Source organism: Rhinatrema bivittatum, chromosome 7, assembly GCF_901001135.1.
Source record: "Rhinatrema bivittatum chromosome 7, aRhiBiv1.1, whole genome shotgun sequence".
Classification (NCBI taxonomy): domain Eukaryota; kingdom Metazoa; phylum Chordata; class Amphibia; order Gymnophiona; family Rhinatrematidae; genus Rhinatrema; species Rhinatrema bivittatum.
The window spans coordinates 7591467-7613853 of NC_042621.1; the positions used below are offsets into that span (position 1 = coordinate 7591467).

Sequence of the window (22387 nt, forward strand, 5' to 3'; positions counted from 1 at the left end):
ATAAGATTGATACAAATGCCTACATGCTAGTAAAATACCTCACCTCGGTCACACACCCAGAACTGACCTTCACCAAGTACAGAAAAACCACAAATTATAAATATGGAGACAGAAACTGGAATGGAAAACCTAAAAAGCCACTCTGCATGCAGTGCGAACCTGGAGAAATGGAAAGAGAAATATAGCACCTAACAGAGTCCCAGGATCTGCAATAATGCACACAAACTAACCCGCACAAAGTTACACCTTTATTATTGAACACACTCAAACAGTATCTAAGAAATACAACTATTAAACCAGGCCCTAAACACTAATACATTTCCTATTGGGAAAACAGAATAAGCCAAGCTGCTATAGAGCCCCACACAGAAATAATTGTAAAGCTTTACTAAAAATGTTACAAAACACAGCTGCTGAATAGAATAACATCCAACAATTAAAAACTCATAAAAATTATTAAAACATGTCCAAATATCAATAAAATATTTCAAAAGAGCAGACATCATATAATACCCAATAATTAAAATGGCAGTCAATCAAGAAAAATAAATTTAAAAAGCCGCCTTTACTTACCCTCTCCAGCAACTCTCCTACTCCTTTCCCTTCCAGGCCAATAGCATTCACCAGAAGCAGCAAGGGCTGCTGAAGCTCTGTTCTTACAGTCCTCTTCCTTAGTGCCCACAACCAGTCACTCACACACACACGCCCAATTAGACCCCCATGACCAGTCTCAGTCTCTATCACACCAGTTATCTTCCTGACCAGTTTCTCTCTCTCACACAGAAACATATCACCTCCCTGACCAGTCTCTCTCTCAATCACACACATGCTCTCTTATATACAATCACACACAAATGCTCTCACACCCATTCACACCAGCTCTCACCCAGGCACCGATTCATACCCACAAGCTCTCACCCTGGCTTCCATTCATACCCACACACAAAAGCTCTTACCCAAGCACCCATTCACACCAGATCTCACCCAGGCACCAATTCACACCCACAGACACAAGTTCTCACTTAGGCACCCATTCACACACACACACATACATTAGCTCTCACCTAGGCACCCATTCACACCCACACACACACACCATCTCTCACTCATTCACACCCACTCACACCAGCTCTCACCCAGGCTCCCATTCACACCCTCAGACACAAGCTCTCACCCAGGCACTCATTCACACCCACACACCAAAAACTTCTTCTTCCTTCACTGCAGGGATGGGCTCCAATTCCACCTTTATTCTGGCGGAACTGGCTTTACTGCAGGGTATGGGCTCCAGTTTCGGCTTTACTCTGGCGGGCTTTCTTTTTTCACTGCCATGGGGATGGGCTCCCATGGTGGCCTCTGTCAGGGTCAGGTTTCCTCTTCACCGCCATGGGGATGAGCTCCCATAGTGGCCTCGGTGAGGGTCAGGTTTCCTCTTCACCACCATGGGGTTGAGCTCCAGTGGTGGCCTTACTTCATCGGGGTCAGGTTTTCCTCTTCGCTGCCATGGGGATGAGCTCCTGAGGCGGCTTTGCTTCATCGGAGTTCAACACTGCCATTCCTCCCACCCCATCCCCGGGCTATGCGATGCCTGCCTCACCGGCCTATCAAAGGCTTCTTCCCTATTTCCTACTCCCACTGGCAGGTAGGGAAGAGGCTTCCAATTGGCCTGCGCGGGGGCAGGCAGAACGAAGGAGGCTTCCCATTGGGCAGTGGGGATAGGAAGAAAGGGAGAAGGAAAGTACAACAGGGCAGTGGGACACCGGGAGATGTGACACACCTGTTGAGAACTGCTGTTCCAGTTGACAGAGATAAATTGAAATCTTTTAGCTCAGGTGAGTTTTTAGTTACAGGCACTTGGACTACTTTTCTTATTATTGGAACCTCACTGTCGGGATGCCCTAATTCTAATGCATCATTAGTATCCTTTGAAGATACCTCCCTCCAAACCATGCACTGCTGAGCGACTGTCGGCTTTCCCCTTTGTTCTAGTTTAAAAGCTGCTCTATCTCCTTTTTAAAGGTTAGCACCAGCAGTCTGGTTCCACCCTGGTTAAGGTGGAGCCATCCCTTCGGAAGAGACTCCCTCATCCCCAAAAGGTTCCCCAGTTCCTAACAAAACTGAATCCCTCTTCCCTGCACCATCGTCTCATCCATGCATTGAAACTCTGGAGCTCTGCCTGCCTCTGGGGATCTGCACATGGAACTGGGAGCATTTCAGAGAATGCTACCCTGGAGCTTCTGGATTTCAGCTTTCTACCTAAGATCCTAAATTTGGCTTCCAGAACCTCCCTCCCACATTTTCTTATGTCGTTGGTACCCACATGAACCACAACAGCCAGCTCCTCCCCAGCACTGTCTAAAATTTTATCTAGGTAATGCGTGAGATCTGCCACCTTTGCACCAGTTAGGCATGTTACCAGGCAATCCTCACGCCCACCAGCTATCCAGCTGTCTAAATTCCTAATAACTGAATTACCAACTATGACGGCTGACCTAACCCATCCCTCCTTGGCAGTAGCTGTGGGAGTCTCATCCTTGGTGCGAGAGGACAATGCACCACCTGTAGAGCAGGTCCTTGCTACAGGATCATTTCCTGCTGCACCAGGTTGATGTTCTCTGATCATAAGACCTTCCTCCTCCAAGGCAGCACCAGGGCTGCCAGACTGGAGTTGGAACTTGACTACTATGACCCTGAAGGTCTCATCTATAAATGTCTCTGTCTGCCTCAGCTCCTCCAGGTCTGCACTCTAGCCTCCAGAAATCAGACTAGTTCTCTGAGAGGAGCTCTTTGCATCGGATGCACCAGTGGCGTAGCCACGGGTGGGCCTGGGTGGGCAGGTGCCCACCCAACTTAGACCCAGGCCCACCCAACTGGCACCGGAACTGCAAGGCTGTCGCGGGATCCCATCCCCGCGACAGCGAACAAGAGAACCCATGCCTCGCGCGCCATCACGGCACACATGGGGAAGCGCTGCTGCGGCCGTATGGCCAACCGGGCTTCCTGTTCGGGGGGGGGGGAGCGGAAGCGCCGCACGCAGCTTCTGCTTCCTCCCCCCAATGCAGGAAGATCAGCTGCCTCTCCTGCTGCCACCGGACTCCTGCTATCTTCGAGCCAAACGGCCCGCCGAACTTCCTGTTTGGGGGTGGGGGAGCGGAAGCGCCGCGCGCAGCTTCCGCTTCCTCCCCCAGAGCAGGAAGATCAGCTGCCTCTCCTGCTGCCACCGGACTCCTGCTATCTTCGGGCGTCGGGCCGTACAGCCCGCCGATCTTCTTGCTTGGGGGGGGAGGAGGAGGGAGGAAGCGGACGTTGTGCGCTGCGCTTCCGCTCCCCCCCCCCCGACAGGAAGCTCGGCGGGCTGTACGGCCCGACGCCCGAAGATAGCAGGAGTCCGGTGGCAGCAGGAGAGGCAGCTGATCTTCCTGCTTTGGGGGGAGGAAGCGGAAGCTGTGCACATGCTTGAATGTGTATGTGTGGATGAGAATGGGAGTGTGTGTGAGTGAAAACTGGAGCCTGGGTGTGTATGTGGGTGAGAATGGAAGCTTGAATATGTGGGTGAATGGGAGCTCGAATGTGTGTATGTGTGGTTGAGAATGGAAGCCTGGGTTTGTGGGTGAGAATGGGAGCTTGAATGTGTGTATATATGGGTGAGAATGAGAGCCTGGGTTTGTGTGGGTGGGTGAGAATGGAAGCTTGAATATGTGGATAAGAATGGGTGCTTGAATGTGTGTATGTGTGGGTGAGAATAGGACCTTAAATGTGTATATGTATGGATGAGAATGGGAGCTTGAATATGTGTGGGTGAGACTGGGAGCATGGGTTTGTGGGTGAGAATGGGAGTCTGGGTTTATGTGTGTGGGTGAGAATGGGTGCCTGGATGTGCGTCTGTGTGTGCATAAGAATATAAGCCTGGGGAGGGGTGAGAAAGTGAGAACTTGTATGTGTGTCTGCAGAGAATGTGAGCTTGTGGGGGGGGGGGGGGGAGAGCATATGAGAGTGACAGCTTGAGTGTGTGAGAGGGAGTCTGTGAGAGAAAGCGTGTATGTGTGTGTGTGTGTGTGTGTGTGTGGAAGGGAAGAAGACAGTAATAGAAGAAAGACACTGAAAAGGAATTAGGAAATGAGCTATAAGGGAAAAAATGGGAAAAAGAGACCAGGACCAACTGATTAGAAAAATACAAAGATCAGACAACAAAGGTAAAAATATATATCTATATTTTGAGATGTTAGCAATTTAAATATAAGCAACACAACCGCTCTCTCAAAATTTATGGACAGGTAGGAGCCGTGTATAAAATCGTAATAATAAGAAGGCTAAAGTACCACAAATCACCGTGAATTATGTTTGTATCATTAAGTAAACCTCATACTTAGGCGTAGATGTGAATGCTATGCTGCATAATTTGGCATTATTTATCAGTAAAAAAAACAACTAGTAGACCTGCATGCCTACAGCCCACCCATGTTAACCTTGTGCCCACCCAAAAAATCAATTCTGGCTACGCCACTGGGATGCACATGTACAATATCTCACGATAGGTAAAAAATCATACATGCGACACTCGATGCAAAAGACTGGGAGGCCCCCCCCCCCTCTTGCTGATGGACTGCTGCCTTCATCTTAGTTTCAACGGTTTTTATTATTTAGCAAGACACAACATGACCTGGGACGCATGGACACAAATGCATCCCAGGTTATCAGAACAAATTCAACCATTTTTAACAATCAATTTTCCCCCACCACCTCCCCCCTCCCCCCTTTTTTTTGCGATCAACATGCAAAGAGTCTTAATCATGCTGCGTCATCACGTCATCTCAGAAAGAAAAGTATTCCAAGAGAAAGGGTCCATCGCAATCCGTCATTTAGGATCAGACTCCTGGATTGGTGTGGCAGGGACTGGATGTAAGCGTCCCAGACTCGCAAAACCTTATGTCGATGGAGAGGTGAAGTCTTGAATGCCATATTTTCCATCTGCATCAGTCAATATAAAGTGTTCCTCCACATCCAAAATGAGGGTGTGTCACGGCCCTTCCAAAGGAGCAGAATGAGTCGTTTCCCCACTTGACTTGTTTTTTCAATAAACACATGGGCCTCCGCCCCCCGGATCGATAATGAAGGAATGCAACCAAATAATAATGCCTTTGAAGAGGGAGGAATAGAAATACTATAAAGGTCAGCCAAATAGCTTGAAACATGGGCCCAGTAACGTCGAATCGGGGGGACATGCCCAAAAGGAATGGGAAAGAATACTAGTAGGCCCACTGCATTTCTCACACATCTCCATTTCCTTTAAATTGGCCTTAAACATAATTTGGATGGATAAATATGCTCTCCGAAGGAATTTCTCTGTACATAAGAACATAAGAAATTGTCATGCTGGGTCAAACCAAGGGTCCATCAAGCCCAGCATCCTGTTTCCAACAGAGGCCAAAACCAGGCCACAAGAACCTGGCAATTACCCAAACACTAAGAAGAACCCATGCTACTGATGCAATTAATAGCAGTGGCTATTCCCTAAGTAAAATTGATTAATAGCCATTAATGGATTCTCCTCCAAGAACTTATCCAAACCTTTTTTGAACCCAGCTACACTAACTGCACTAACCACATCCTCTGACAACAAATTCCAGAGCTTTATTGTGCGTTGAGTGAAAAAGAATTTTCTCCGATTAGTCTTAAATGTGCTACTTGCTAACTTCATGGAATGCCCCCTAGTCCTTCTATTATTCGAAAGTGAAAATAACCGAGTCACATCTACTCGTTCAAGACCTCTCATGATCTTAAAGACCTCTATCATATCCCCCCTCAACCGTCTCTTCTCCAAGCTGAACAGCCCTAATCTCGTCAGCCTTTCTTCATAGGGGAGCTATTCCATCCCCTTTATCATTTTGGTTGCCCTTCTCTGTACCTTCTCCATCGCAACTATATCTTTTTTGAGATGCGGCGACCAGAAATGTACACAATATTCAAGGTGCGGTCTCACCATGGAGCGATACAAAGGCATTATGACATTTTCCGTTCTATTAACCATTCCCTTCCTAATAATTCTTAACATTCTATTTGCTTTTTTGACTGCTGCAGCACACTGAGCTGACGATTTTAAAGTAATATCCACTATGATGCCTAGATCTTTTTCCTGGGTGGTAGCTCCTAATATGGAACCTAACATCCTGTAACTACAGCAAGGGTTATTTTTCCCTATATGCAACACCTTGCACTTGTCCACATTAAATTTCATCTGCCATTTGGATGCCCAATCTTCCATTCTTGCAAGGTCCTCCTGTAATGTATCACAGTCTGCTTGTGATTTAACTACTCTGAATAATTTTGTATCATCCGCAAATTTGATAACCTCACTCGTCACATTCCTTTCCAGATCATTTATATATATATATTGAAAAGCACCGATCCAAGTACAGATCCCTGAGGCACTCCAGTGTTTACCCTTTTCCATTGAGAAAATAGACCATTTAATCCTACTCTCTGTTTCCTGTCTTTTAACCAGTTTGTAATCCACGAAAGAACATCGCCTCCTATCTCATGGCTTTTTAGTTTTCGAAGAAGCCTCTCATGAGGGACTTTGTCAAACGCCTTCTGAAAATCCAAATACACTACATCTTCAAAATTTAATACAAGATTGAAGGACAGAGGGTGTAATTGTAAACTCACAATCTCTGTGAGTAGCATGGGATCTTCTTAGTGTTTGGGTAATTGCCAGGTTGTTGTGGCCTGGTTTGGCCTCTGTTGGAAACAGGATGCTGGGCTTGATGGACCCTTGGTCTGACCCAGCATGGCAATTTCTTATGTTCTTATGTTCCATCTCTCGGCCAAAATAGAGCTGGTATTTGTATTCATAAGTTTTTTTTAAAGCTTTATGGGCTATGGACCGAGACAAGAGTTATTGTTTTTCTAGCAATAGCACTTAATTCACAGCTTGGACCATGGCAGGCTTTCTAGTATCTGTCAGCAACGACTCAACATAGTGTTGCAGTTGTAAGTAAGAAAATAGGTGGGTGGGGTGAAAGCCATAATGGTCTGTCAGTTGAGGAAAGGTAAGAAGTGCTCCCTCCCCATCAAGGACATGACCTAATTGAGTAATGCCTTGCTCTGCCCAAAAATGGAAGTCTGCGGATTGAGACCCAGGCATGAACTGAGAGTTCCCTTGGAGAGGGAGGAGGTAAGCACATAGATGTGGGATGCCCATCAGCTTACTTAACTGCATCCACGCTTGCCTGATCGGATTGATTAGTATATTGTGTCGGAGTGCTTCCAGTAAATCAACAGATGACACTTGCAATATAAATCGTAGGTCCAAAGGGACCATCAATGCATGGTCAGCAGCAATATTTATATGAGGAGGTGCCTAAAAGCCACTCCTGCACTATGCGCAGATTGCTAGCTAAATTGTAAAGAGCTAGACTTCAAGGGGATATGTACTTTTTCCCCTTCCAGAGAAAAATGCGAAGAGTTTTCTCTAAAACTAGGAGGTCTTTTCGTTTAAGGTTGAGGGGCACATTTTGTAGAACATATAACCATTTGGGGAGGAGGATCATTTTAAAAAGATTAATACAACCCCCTAATGAGAGTGGTAAATCTCGCCAAGCCTGCATCTTGTCTCGGTAATGTCATAGCGACGGGGAGATGTTTAAGGTATATAGGGTCGATAGAAAGATGGACTCCTAGGTATCGAATAGTATCTTCTGCCCAATGCAAGGGGAAGTGTTCTCCCCACCTCTCTTTGATAAACCAGGGCTTCAGATTTATCCCAATTTATCTTAATGCCAGAGAAAGCTCCAAAGACCTGAAAGACCTTTAATAGGGATGGCAACGACAACTTGGGATCAGTTAAAAACACCAGGATATTAGGGATGTGAATCGTTTTTTGACGATTTAAAATATCATCCGATATATTTTAAATCGTCAAAATTCGTTAGAGACGATATATAATAGGAATTCCCCCCGATTTATCGTCAAAAATCGTAAATCGGGGGAAGGGGGAGGGGAGGGGGAGGGCGAGAAAACCGGCACACTAAAACATCCCTAAAACCCACCCCGACCCTTTAAAATAAATCCCCCACCCTCCCGAACCCCCCCAAAATGTCTTAAATTACCTGGGGTCCAGAGGAAGTGTCCCGGTGTGATCTTCCACTCTTGGGCCACGAGTGCATTGATAGAAAATGGCGCTGGCGCCATTTTGGTTCCTGTCCCCGACATCACGAGCGTAGAAGATCGCTCCTGGACCCCCGCTGGACCCCCAGGGACTTTTGGCCAGCTTGGGGGGGCCTCCTGACCCCCACAAGACTTGCCAAAAGTCCAGCGGGGGTCCGGGAACGACCTCCTGCACTCGAATCGTGTTGCCGTAATGAAAAATGGCGCCGGCCGTATGACCGGCGCCATTTTGCCTAATGGCGCTATCCCAGCTTGCCCAAGCCCTGTCCAGACCTTGGCCCGGCTCGCCCTTTTTTAGTTTAGCCCTTCTAATGCATGTACCGTGAGATGCGTGTGTGGCTGCGGGCCTCTGATAATCCGTGTGGTGCGCACACGGCCGAGCCACACACATATCTCCCCGATTCTGCATGCGCAGGGCTTTTAGAATTTGGCCTTTAATGTTTGGGAACTTGCCAGGTTCTTATGGCCTGGATTGGCCACTTTTGGGAGACAGGATACTGGGCTTGATGGATCCTTGGTCTGTCCTAGAATGGCATGTTCTTATGTTATGTTCTTATGTACTAATTTGATTGGGTGGGTCAAGTTTTTCTCTGTGGGTTATATAATTGAGCTAGAAGCTTAACTGTGACCAGAGGAAGAAACAGAACTTATAAATCAGGAAGAGGTTTAATAATAAAGGTTAGCTACAGTATATATCTTTTCCTTTGTCTAATATGTATATTTTGGAAATATCCTCTTGTCCAGATGTCAAATAACTGATGCATTGAGCAGCATCAAGTATGCAAGTGAAAGGGCTAATTTTGACTAATTCTGCATGGCTGTGCACAATAGCTTGAAAATATCATTGTGTACACAATTTCTGTCAAAAGCATTTCTGACAATAATATTTTAGCAATATGAAAGCTTTCAAATTATAGGTAAAAAAAAAAAAAGTGTTCTGGAAGCTCACCTACAGATAAGCCGTTTCAGAAAGTGGTACGTATATGGCAAATGACCACGTAACAAATAAAAGTACACTCTCATTCCATTTCATGTATGCATTTATTGCCCACTCTTCTCGGTATGACTTAGAGCAGCTAACATTTTATACTTCTATGGCTTTCTCCTGCTGAATCAAAATTCATGATCCTTATATACAGATGCATTTTAGTCCACATTTATTATCCAAATTATATTTTAAACCTGCAATCACATAATCTGATACAGTCTCTGTTTCGCATGTCAATGTATGATTGGTTATTGAAAATGCTCGTTTTCTGTTCTCTAACACCCCTTCCCATTATCTTTCTGAAAGTTTGGGTTGTCACTTGCCAGGTCTTTACTCCATGTTCCCGAGACTGCTGATCTTTCACCTTAGGAAACGTTTTGGCTTTATGGTATTTCTTCTTCCTACCTAGCACATAGAAGTTTCGAAGTAATGTACAACAACAACCTCTTGAAGAAAGTAAACCTCAACACAGGAGTACCGCAAGGATACACCCTTTCAGCCACACTATTTAACATATACCTTCTACCAGTCTGCCATACACTAGAACGCCTTGGACTGACCCATTTCCTTTACGCTGACGATATACAAATTCTGATCCCTATACAGAATACCCTGGAAGAAACATATGATAGAACAGCCATCTACCTTGCAGAAATAAAAAACAACTAAATTACCTGAAACTAATAATAAACATTGATAAAACTGAATTAATCATACCAGACAAAAATAATAATAACGCCCTCACGAAGCCACTCATTACAGATAATTCAAAAACATTAATCTCACCTGTCCCCCATACATGTAATCTAGGAATTACCATTGACAAGGATCTTTCATTCAAACCCCACATAACCAAAAAGATTAAAGAAGGATACCGCAAACTACTGACACTCAGACATCTTAAACCATTCCTCACACAGGATGATTTCAGAACAGTGCTCCAACTACTCATCTTCTCTAATCTAGATTACTGCAGCGCACTACTCCTTGGACTACCTCTCACGTCCTCACGACTACCTCATACGTCCTCTCCAAATCCTACAGAACACTGCCGCCAGAATTCTAACTGGATCAAAAAAACATGATCATGGCTCCCAATAAAATACCGAATAGAATACAAAGTTCTTACAACCATGCATAAAATAATTACAGGACAACAAAACAACTGGCTAAGCAAACTCATAGTAACATACAATCCAAGACAGAATTTACGTTCGAGGAATAAAGGACTACTCAAGCTCCCTTAAACAAGAAGCACAAGACTAAACACAACTCGTGAGAGAGCCATATCCATCGCCTGCCCTAAACTATGGAATGCTTTACCAATTGGACTAAGAACTCAACCATGCATAAAAATGTTAAAAAAAAACCTGGCTATTCACGAGAGCCTACTCAGATTCCCTCAATCAACCAATACACATATCAGACATGCATCTAACAACACAAAAAGGTCACATCCCCAGCTAAGTAATAATAATGTACAGGACTTATTCTAGCAGTAGGAAAATCCAAGATTCCAAAGTGTGTTAGAAATAACATACCCAACCAAGAGGCAACACTGTAAAGGAAATATCCTTACAGATGGAAAGAATCTGCAATCGATAACAATGTGTAGAAAAAAACAGCAATCTGTAACAATATGTAGGAAACTAACTTGCAGTATGTAACAGTAGGTAACACCTTTCAACTAGCACTATGGAACAGTATGTAACCTGCTGTATATAACACTAGGTAGGAAAAATAGGAAATAAGAAGGAGTTCGCATCAGTATGAAGGAAGTAACTTGCAGTATGTAACAAGGATGCAGGAAACAATAATGAAATAACTTGCAATAGGTAACAGCTTGTAGGAAATAACTTGCATATGTAAAAGCATGTAGGAAATATCTTCACAGTAAGTAGTAACTTGCAGTATGTAACAGTGTGTAGGAATTTATTTGCATTAGGATCTAACTTACACTATCTAACACTTTCAGTATAGAGCAACGTGCAGTGTGTAGCAATTTGATGTGCAAGAATCTAGCAGATACAACTAGCCTACAATACATGATATGACTATTTGATGATGTTACAATTTTCGTTGCATGTTTATGTAAACAGTTTTGATGGCGAAACCGAACGACGGTTTACAAAACACCTTAAATAAAGAAAATAAATAAAGAAAATAAGAAAATAAGAAGAGTCACGCTGGGTCAGACTGAGGGTCCATCGAGCCCAGCATCCTATCTCCAGGAAATACCTGGCAGATCCCAAACAGTGGTTCCATTTCTGGTTGCTCACTCCTGGGGAGAAGCTATGGCTTTCCCAGGTCTACTTGACTAATTGTTTATGGATTTTTCTTTCAGGAATCTGCCAAAACCCCTTTTAAATTCAACTCTTTGACTATGTAAGGCTTCTGCCAATGTTTTGTTTTGTTTCTTTGAATGATATTGTTATTCTTTTTATTTAATTCTCACTCTAATTTCTGGGCTATCTAGAAACCTTTAGGAAGTTGCTATTTTTTTTTGTGTAATTTGGATATTTTTCATTTTGAGTTATTTATGTTGTTTTTTTCCTTTTAGCCATTGTTTGAAATTATTTGAAAATACTACAAATATAATTGTAAAACAGTCTATGCATGCAGTAGAACTATATTAGCCTTCAGTGGACAACGCCATGGTCAGCCACAAGTATCTAATATGCCAGTTGTTGTATAGCATGTTTAGAAAAAGTAGGTGTTAATCTCAGCCTTTGATTACATAGTTGCTTGAACCTTTTAGGGCTCTTCCTAAAGCAAACACAAATAAAAAATCCTCTACCATTATGTGATCAAAAATAATAAATAGAAACTATTCTCATGAAATTTTCATAAATTTCTGCTAATGAAAATACAGTAAGACACAAACAAACGCATCTCGCTTGTAGATAGCAAATGGGTTTTCTTGAGATATGCTGTACTGCCAAAAGAATGATGAACACCAACACCACATTAGAAATGTGGTAATACTGAAAGTGAGAATAAGCAAAAGGAAAATGGGTAGATATTTCACAGGAAATGAAAAAGATACTATCTTAGAAACCAAATAACCCATTGCAAGTCTTTTTGCTGCAGAATATTATGATTAGCAGCAATTACAAAATTTTGAGTCAATCAGTTCTAGGATGCTAGAATACCATCGTGCATCAGTAATATAAAAGGGCTGATTTTTCCAGAATGCTGGTAGAACTATTGGACCCAATATTCAGCACCACTTGGCTGGGTAAGTTTGGACTTATCTGGCTAAGTGGCGGTGTTTGAATATTCTGCTGTGTTTAGCAGCCACCACTTAGCTAGATAAATATTTATCTGTCTAAATAGTTATCTGTCTAAGTGTTGGACAGGATGAGGGTGTTTAGGGGCCTGGCTACTTATCTGGCTAACCTTAGGCTTCATTTACTAAGCATTCTTCCCACAGACACAGAATGGGAGCAAATCAGACCCTTAAGTGGCAATATTTGGACTTATCCAGCTATCCCCTAGATTCATCATTCCGCTATATGTATTAGGGATGTGAATCGTTTTTGAACGATTAAAATTATCATCAGATGAGTAAAGATTGCCGGCGCCATCTTTAAAGATGGTGCCGGCCATCCAGTGCTCCTACCATGTGACAGGGGCCGGCCAATGGCACGGATACCCTGTCACATGGTAAGGGCAAAGGGGCATCGGCGCCATTTTTTTTTTTTTAGAACAGCTGATGCCTGGGAACGGGAAATCTCTCTCCGAGGCCCCCCTGGATCTCTCCTCTCCCCGAGGCCCCCCTGGATCTCTCCCCGAGGCCCGCCGAGGCCCCCCTGGACCACCAGGTAATTTTAAAAGGTTTTGGGGGGGTCGGGAGGGGGGGGTCGATTTAAAGGGTCGGGTGGGGTTTTTTTTTTTTTTAGCGGCGCAGGCCTCCCTAAAAAAAAAAAATTAGCGATGTGAATTGGAATCGGAAACGATTCCAATTCACATATCTTAACAATCAGATTCCCCCGCCCCCCAGCCGAATCTGATTGTTAAGACGATCTGGCACACGATTCACATCTCTAATATGTATAGTAGAATGACATTTCGTGAAAAAGAAAAAGTGGTGGGGGGGCAATAGTGGGCAGCCAGCCGCATCGTGGCAGTGCCATTTTGCCCACCATGGTGCACACTATCACCCCCATAGTGTCACAGGAAAAGATGAAGTTATTTCCCACAGTGCTGCCGATGATAATGTGAAAAATATTGTCATTCACAGTAGAGATGTGCATTTGTTTGCGACGAAATAGGTAATAGAGACGATATTTCCTATTTTGTTGCGTTTTGGTTGGGGGGGGGGGGCGATGAAACGATAAGAAAACCCATAAAATTTTGTATAGTTTTCTTATCGTATTTTTTGGGGGAAAAAGGGCACATAAAAAAACTAAAATCCCAACCCACCCCAATCCTTCAAATTTAATTAATTGCAACCCCCCACCCTCCCGACCCCCTAATACTTGCCTGATCCCCCCCCCACCAAGACTTACCGAAAGTCCCTGGTGGTCCAGCGGGGTCCCAGGAGCGATCTCCCCATCTCGGGCTGTCGGCTACTACTAATCAAAATGGCGCCGATGGCCCTTTGCCCTTACCGTGTGACAGGGGATATTGGTGCCATTAGTTGGCCTCTGTCACATGGTAGGAGCAATGGAAGGCCCGTGCCATTTTTTAAGATGGCGCCAGCCATCATTTGTTCTTACCATGTAACGAGGCCGGCCAATGGCACCGATAGCCCCGTCACACGGCAAGGGCAAAGGGCCATTGGCTCCATTTTGATTACTGGCAGCCGACGGCCCAAGAGCAGGATATCGCTCCTGGGACCCCCGCTGGACCACCAGGGAATTTAGGCAAGTTTTGAGGGGGTCAGGAGGGTGGGGGGTTGCAATTAATTAAATTTGAAGGGCTGGGGCGGGTTTTGGGGTTTTGTTTCGGGGGGGGGGGGGGCAGCTGAAATAAAATTGGCCTGAACCATGGGAAAACGAAATTTCCCGCAGCAGGCCGGTAATGAAGGCCGAACCAAAAGGTTCGGCCGAATCACATCTCTAGTTCACAGCACTGCTGGGAGATAACTCTGCCCAAACTCCGCCCACACTCCTCCCCTTCCCCTTTTAATAATATTGTTGCAGTACCGGCACATTGAACAATAAAGAATGATCCTATAAGTTAGCTGGATAAGTTAGACCTGCTATTGAGCAGGTCAAAAAGTTAGCTAGATAAACTTAGCCAGCTGACTCAAACTTATAGAGGTATATCCAGCTGTGCGAATATCCTTGCTAAGAGAGCTGGATATGTTTAGCCAATTAACTTTTTTAGCTCGATATTCTCATAATATGGACCTCATTATGTTTACGATCTAATAAAGAAAGCTGTTTGCTTCCACCAGCTTCTGCCTCTGGGTCAGCTTTGTATAAGAAGAGCGGTGTGAGGGGGGCAGATTGGTCATGCTGCTTGTGTCCATGTTATTTAGTTAATTAATTATTGATATTGATATTCTGCCCCTTCCTAATGGCATGCACAAGGCAGATTACATAAAATAAGAGGGCACTGAGTATGAGTATGTAACTCATATACAGATATGAGGTAGCTTCCTATATATTAGATAGGAGTGTAAAGTGAAAAATATTAAGAACCAGAGGTAGCCCGGAAATGGGCAAACCTTGTGGAATTCATGGTCAAGAAGACATTCGGTGGGCAGGTAGTAGAGTCTCTGTTGTGGAATCTAAAGAAGGCCAGGCCAAACAGCTAAGCTTTGCCATTTTACTGTAAGGTGTGGTTACAAGTTTCTGGGCGCAGCTCTATTTCATTGGCATTTGAAAAGTTTAAAAATGAAAACACAGTGCTTTGGACCAACTCAACAAACTGCCAGCAGGATTCCAAAATATAAAAAGTGACATAAGCACAAGGCGGCAGTAGCATGCCAAGGTTTTGATCCGCAAGCATACCTTCCTCAAGGCAAGAAAGTAATGGTATTTTTGTGTTTTGGTCTATTTTACTGTTGTTGTCAACTGCTCCGAGCATCTTGAGCTAATGAAGTGGTTCAGAAATGCTAATAAATACATCAATAATGAATGAAAAGAGCAGTGTCTTATAGGATGGCTTTTAGCCCATGTGGCTTGTATGTCAGAGAGGAAACTCCTTCCCTTCCAGTAAGAAATACAGTTATGTACTAGGAACTGAAAAACAGAAAAGGAAAGGAACCTCCCAGGGAAGCAGTAAATAAGAGCAATATTTCAGGCACAAAGAACAATCCCAATACAAAACCACTCAACCGGGGAAAAAATAAATAAATAAAACTAAACCAAGTGTCTAAACCAAGTGTCCAAACCACACTAAACCAAGTGGCCACTGCATGCAAAGGCTGCATGGTAAATAGGCATTACGCACTGGTGACAGCTCTCTTCCAGTCTGCACCTACAGCCCAGATGTGCTCACGAATAATAGTTTGGTATTTTAGATATAGGGAACAGGCGAAAGTGAATGCATTTTTCGAGAGTTATAGTTGGCCTTCAAGGGCTTACCTCTTTCTTGGTGAATTCCGGGGGGTGATCATTTTTATCCACCACCACGATGGTGGCTGTTGCTGTGCCAGTTAGTCCCACGTCGCTGCCAGCCATGTCTTTAGCTTCAATGATCAGCTCATACTGGGGGGTTGTCAGCGTCTGAAGATAAGGAAAGAGGTTACAGTTTTACACTCCGTTTTCTTCCTACGTTTCCATGAATCCGGGGTCACCTCCTACCTTCTGCCTTTCTCATTCTCTGATCCCTTTTATTTTTCCCCCCTTTCCTACTGTCCAGTCTGCATTCTCTGCAAGAGTGATTTCTCTGATTGCACCAGCTTAAGAGTTAACTAAAGAGGATGTTTTCTGGGGGCTTTCAAGACCACCCAGGGCCCATGCTCAGATAAAAGAAATGAATAGTCTTGCAAGGTCATGCACATCTCTGGATGATTCTTATGTTGGTTCAATAGAAGTACCACAGTCAGCAAAGGATCTCTTATTATTATCTTCAGTGTCTAACTTTAGTATATAATGCTGTATTGAGTACCAGAATAAGGACTGCTTTTCTGTGCAAACTTGGTTCTTTCAATTTCATACTAAATAAATGTTTAGAAAATTCATGGTGAACTATACTCTACGTGAGCCTTGGCTTCGGGAGCCTCATTTACATCCACATGAACAGTTGGGATTTTTAATTTAAAAACTAGTTCCCCATTGGGGTTAAATCTCTATATAGAGTGGTATTCCATAATTTAAGCCTAAAAGTTTTTGTGAAGCATTATAAATATCCTATCATTGACCATACTATTTCCAGTTTTATGGCCCCAAAGGATTCAAGATGCTGTCCTGGTGAGCTAGTGCTGCACTGATTTTATCCTGTGTGTTACATTGAAGAGGTTCTCTAAGATTTATTTGTAGACTAATGGATATTGCGCCATTCTAAGTTCACTGGATACTTGTTCATTCTATCTGCACACCCCTGGATGCAGTTTTATGAAACACAGACCGTGTTGGGGTAACTTCAGCTGCACGATGGATTCTCAAGCACTTAAGCCAAGTCAATTTTATTTGCAAAAAAAGTACTTAAAAAAGAATTTAGTTCATGTTTGACTAATGATCAAGAATAAGGCAATGAAGGCTTTTGAAGGCCAGTAGTGCCTATTATGAACCATTGGCATTTGACAAGTACCAGCTACTAGCATATGTGGGGGATTCTGTATTGATTGCACAGAGTTTTGCCCTTCACAGTTGGTCACGTTATTAGTGTTTTGTGTGTAATGATAAAAGGTTCATCGGAAAAGGCTTTGCTATAAAAAGTGATCTTAACTTTGACACTATACTCAAATAGTGCGCTGAGACTTCTCAGATTGTTAAGCAAAGGGATCCTAGATTTTTCTTGTAATCTTTCATGCAGCTCTAGCAGTCATTCTGATTAGTAAAACTTTTCCTCTTCTCCTCCAGACACAGAATGAGAGAAATGCTTGAGTGACTCAGAGCCTTAGTAGGCGTCACAATCTACTAAGGCTCTGTTTTCAATAATCCACGAGCACGTTCCCTTGCTTCCTAGAATCACAATAGAAATGCGTGCCATTTTCTAGCAAAACGTGATTCTTCCTGTTGACTAGGGTTGTGTGACTATCTCAGATTTTACTTCAACTGCAGCTTTGCTTTACAGACCTTAGTCATTCATTATTGCTCTCAACACAATGATATATGCAATGCCAGGTTCTGCTTTCAAAAGTGGCAAAAAGCAATTCTGAAATGGTTGGCTGTGTTGCAGATCTCACCAAGTACAGAATGCCAGTCCAGGACATCTGGAGGAAAGGTGCGTTATGGAGGAGCTGCCTTGCAATTTAAGCCACACATTTCTTATCAAGTGTTCACATCTGACTTGGAAAAATGGCTCCAAAGCCACAAAAAATCAGCAATATGCAGGTTTTCTACTTTTGCTCTTTAACAAAAAAAAAAAAAATCCTTATTATGGAATTCCCATTGTCCATTTATATGCAGCTTTTAAAAACAGAGTCCACTACTACATGGTAAACAGCGTTATATCAGCTGGCAATATTTGCCATAACTACAGTAAGGAAGTTTCTGAATTTGTTCACAAATAGTCTCCTGAGTCTAATTAGTGCAAATATTAGATTAGCTTGGTGATTTATTATGAAGTATGGTTTGCATTTTAGGTCTTGTTTTGCAGGAATTGCTGGAAAAGAAAGATGATGTGCATTTGTTTCAAATGAATGTGTTTTTCATAACGAAAATAACCAAACATTTTTTGGATACTTTAAGGCTGTAAATTTTTTTTTTTTTTTTTTAAAGGGGGCCTCCCTAGCTCCTCACCAGGCCATCTCAACCACCGCAAATAAGATAGGCCTCCCCGGACCACTCTGCTCCCTTCTGTCCCCACAAATAAATCAGAGCCTCCCCCTGGGCCCTTCTGCCTTCCCACAAGAAAGTCAGGCCAGAGCCTTTCCAGCTCCCCCTTCACTGCAGAAAGGGGCAGTCACTCTTTCCCCCTGCTGGCTCCATTCAGGGCTGGCTGGGAGCATCATTTTACAGCTGTAAAATGATTGTTTTGCAGCCATATTACTTCATGTCTGTATTACTTTATCAACATAAAGCAAAATGGTGCTGGCTAGCGCTGAGGCCAACGCCGTTTTGAAAGGGGAACTGGCAGCGTAGGAGTGATTAGGGGATCCCTCATGCCCCTTTCAGCAGCAAAGAAACCCAATGGAAGGGAGGCATGGCAGCTGGGTAGGCCCTATATTTGTGGTAGAGGAGTTGGAAGGGGGTCTGCAAAGGTCCCGGCTTATATACAGTAGGGGAAGCAGAGGGGCCTTGGGAGGCCCCAGTTTATGTGCAGGGGTGCAGTAGGGGATCTGGAAAGTTCTGAGGAGGCCCCAGACAGCAACAGGAAGAAGGGGAGTGGCTAGAGGAGCCCTGTTCGGGTCCAATATTTGAATTTGAATTTTGGTTTGGCAAACAAACTGAAATGACAAACATTAAACAAACTGAAATCCGAATAAGCCCCCCCCCCTTCCCCCAAAATGAAAAGAATGAACCAAAACAACATTTTCCCCCTGCACATCCCTTAGGTTGTCTCTGATTTCCATCTATTTCCTTCTTCAACTTGCATGCATAACTTTCACAATGGCGAGGGCACATTTTAAACTTGCCAAGGACTGTAAGCAGTGCACCTAAAAGTAGGTGTGCTGCCATCCAGAGCACATATTTTCACGCCCGTTCAAGAGGGATAATGACCAAACCCCATCTTTACACAGGTATACCCAAGTTTTATTGTACCCTCTGTGCATAAGCTCCTCTGCTTTGGAAAACCAGGAGCATGTATAGGCTCTATCGGATGCAGCAAGATGGCAGAACAGTCCTGCATCTGAGTCCCCATAAGCACCTATTTTTCCAATGCCACAGAAATTATGCCCGTTAAAAGTGCTATTTTTAAAGCCCTTTCCACGGGTAAAACAGCAGTTTACCTGTGGAAATGGGCTCTTTGAAATCTCTCCGCTCTGTACCAGGGATAAAGGTACTTGCGTAGTTGCACAATCTGTGTGCTTTCACCTGCATTACATTGGCAGGGTTAGGATGGGGGAAAAATGACTTGTGTTTACATAAGTTGTTGAAAATGCAGATATAAGTTTCTGCAAGTACTCTATCCATGGGCAATTTTCACTGAAAATATGTGTGCACTTTAAATATTGGTGCAAAGACCACAGGTACAAAGGACCTACAGATTCTACAGCTAAGCAATCAGTATGGAAACTGCCCTCTTATTGACCAGCAATGGAAAGTTATGGGGTAGATTTTATAACATACGCACGCACATCCATGTGCGTACAGTTCCTGGCGCGTGCACATGGACGCGCCAATTTTATAATATGCGTGTGCTGGCGTGCGCATGTTATAAAATCCGTGGGCCACGCGCACATGTGCGCCGGATTTTAAAAACCATGCGTGCATTTGCAGGCGGCATGCACAGGTGGAGGAGATTTTAGTAGATTACGCGCGGCGACGAAATCGGGCCTTCCCCGTTCCCTCCCAGTCCACTCCAATTAAGAAGCAGACTGGGAGGGAACTTCCCTACCACCCCTACCTAAACCCCCAACCTTCCCCTCTCCTCCCCACCCCTTTAACCCATCCCAAAAACTTACAATTTTTCTTTCACTACTTACTGCTCCCCTGGAACAGAAGTAGTTTGCGTGCGCCGGCCGACTGCCGGCGCACACGTCCCCGGTACAGTGGCTAATGGCTGCTGTCCCGGCTGGCCTCCATCCCATCCCACCCCTCCCAGACCATGCCCCCGGCCTGCCCCCTTTTCAGGGCCCGGCAATTGTGCGTGTATTGTCACACGCACGTGGCTGGGCCCTTTTGAAAATGCGCGCGGCGCACACAGGGCCCGAACACGCGCGTCAGTGATGATATTTGCGCCTGTGCCGATCGGCCGAAAGCATGCAAGCTGAAAAAAGGGACACAGGTGGAAATCAGCAAGGGCACACGTTCACACAGAGACGCATTCTCTATTTCACATACACATACACACAATGACAGCATCTCTGTCACAAAACAATCAAACGCAAACACACATTCAAGCTCTCTCACATACAAAGTCTCCTTGCGACTAGAACCACCCACAGCCCTTTCATCTCTGTCACTCGCATACACACACACACACACACACACACACACAAATTGATCTCACTTTTGCTCATGTACACAAACACAGACTCCCCAAGTCTCTCTCACACACACACACACACAACGGAAATTCGCATTCAATGTAAAGAATGTATTTGGAAACTGAGTATACTGTAGGGAGAACACCTTTCCAGTCTTGTTAAAAGCAATGCCTTTAAGCACACTTCAGCCCTTTACCATTCTCCGCAAACAAATGACATATTCAGTGAAATGCAAGGCAGAATAAATTATCACAGAAGGTATAATACGTGTTTTTAAAAATCAATCTGGAAGGAAAGATCTATCCATGGAATAGTACCATAAAAAACAACTCCGCGAATGACAGGTTCACATTCTAAAGTACTCCATAAATAGTACTAATAACAGTAATAAGCCGCTTGAGAGTAGAAATTGCCCACTTTATGGGACCGTTTTCTCAGATAATAAGGATAACGGATGGACAGGAAGCACCACTGCTATTTTTTCTTTTTTCATTACAAGCTAAAGTTTTCAAAATTCTCAGCAAGGAGCTTCCGAATGCGGCAATGCCGAGATCTCCTCCTGCCCATTGCAGGGCTGAGAAGAACCTAATATGGAAATCGGTCCATTCAGCACCGCTCGCTGCCGCCTCTGCTGACGATGACGGCATTTGCATTGACGCAATGCAGAAGCTCATCTTCAGAAGCTTCCTTTTGGATGCGTTCTTGCGTCTTGATCCCTACTCAGGATTTATTGACAATACACATTGTAATAATGACATTGTCTTCCAGAAGCAATCTCTCTGCCCCAGTGGCATTTAACTGGCACACGTGTTCCTGCTATTCAATAATATGATATCTCTTCAGATAAAATGCTGGAATTATAGAATCAATGTTTCTTTTTCTGCCATGAGTGAAAGCAGTTATAACGTTTCATTTCTTGGCAGAATATTCATCTAAGATATCAAAAGTTCCAGAGTGGAATTTAGTCATACTGCATTAAGACAAATGTGAGTCGAATATCTACAATGCACATTATTTTACAGTTCTTGAACCAAATCAGTATCATTATTTGCTAGTTCTTAGCAATATTAGCTACAACTTGGATATTTAGGGGTAGATTTTCAAAAGTTAATCATTTTTCTATGTTAGCTGGATAGACACGTGCTAAATTAGTGATATTCAGAAGCACACCTAAGCCATTGAATATACGCGTACATATATATATATATATATATATATATATATATATACTTAGCCAAATAAAATCTAATTGGCTAAGTTAGACATGCTCTATGGCAGATCTAACTTAGGTGCATAACGTAATGCGGCTAAGACTGAATATCGCTAGATAGTCACGTAAGTTATACAGCTAAAACACTCCACCCCGATCCACCCACTACATGCCCACAACTTATGCAGCTAACTTTTTAGCTATATAAGTGACTTATTCAGCTTGAGTTTCTTGTCGGTGTCTTATTCGGTTTGGGTTTCTCACCAATGAAGTAAAGAGAAGGAAGGCTGAGATCCTATGTATACATTTGACATCAGAGGCCAATTTGATAATGCTCGAGTATGCTCTGTGCATTTGCACAGAGTGCTTGATATGTAACAATCTCTTCTCACTGAAGAAGCCATTATTGGTGAAATGAAGGCTTTTAACGGGGAACGAGGTATTCTTCTTATGAACATAACCTTCCAAGTAACATTGTGTTATTCTGAAGTATTTCTCAGCACAACTTTGCATTTGGATTTTATGCAAGTTTGCTCACAGGTTAGTTGACCTGTTCTGAAATAGATACGAACAAAGTGGGACTTGACAGCTTTCAAATTTGACTGACCTGCTCTGTCTTCAGGTGTTTTAAATTTTAGATAGTGAAATGTTATGCATTCTTTATGTGTGTTTGAGGATATATTAAAAAAAAAAAATTTTTTGTATGTATATACAATAGTGATTTAAATAAATGTCTTTTTTTTTATAAGCAGTAAGTTTTTAAGGTAGTTGCATTAGTATTATATGGCTTCTTGGTTAGTGTGTGTGTGTG

At 43.5% G+C, this 22387-nt stretch overlaps 1 protein-coding gene across 2 annotated transcripts in view; it reads right to left on the bottom strand.

The window, feature by feature from the left end:
- CDH13 (cadherin 13) overlaps positions 1 to 22387 on the bottom strand; it is a 1208179-nt gene that overhangs the window by 256655 nt on the left and 929137 nt on the right. For both annotated transcript variants that reach the window (XM_029608118.1, XM_029608117.1), the window contains exon 8: positions 15694 to 15834. In XM_029608118.1, the coding sequence (XP_029463978.1) occupies positions 15694 to 15834 (141 nt within the window). The remainder of the gene's footprint in view (positions 1 to 15693; positions 15835 to 22387) is intronic.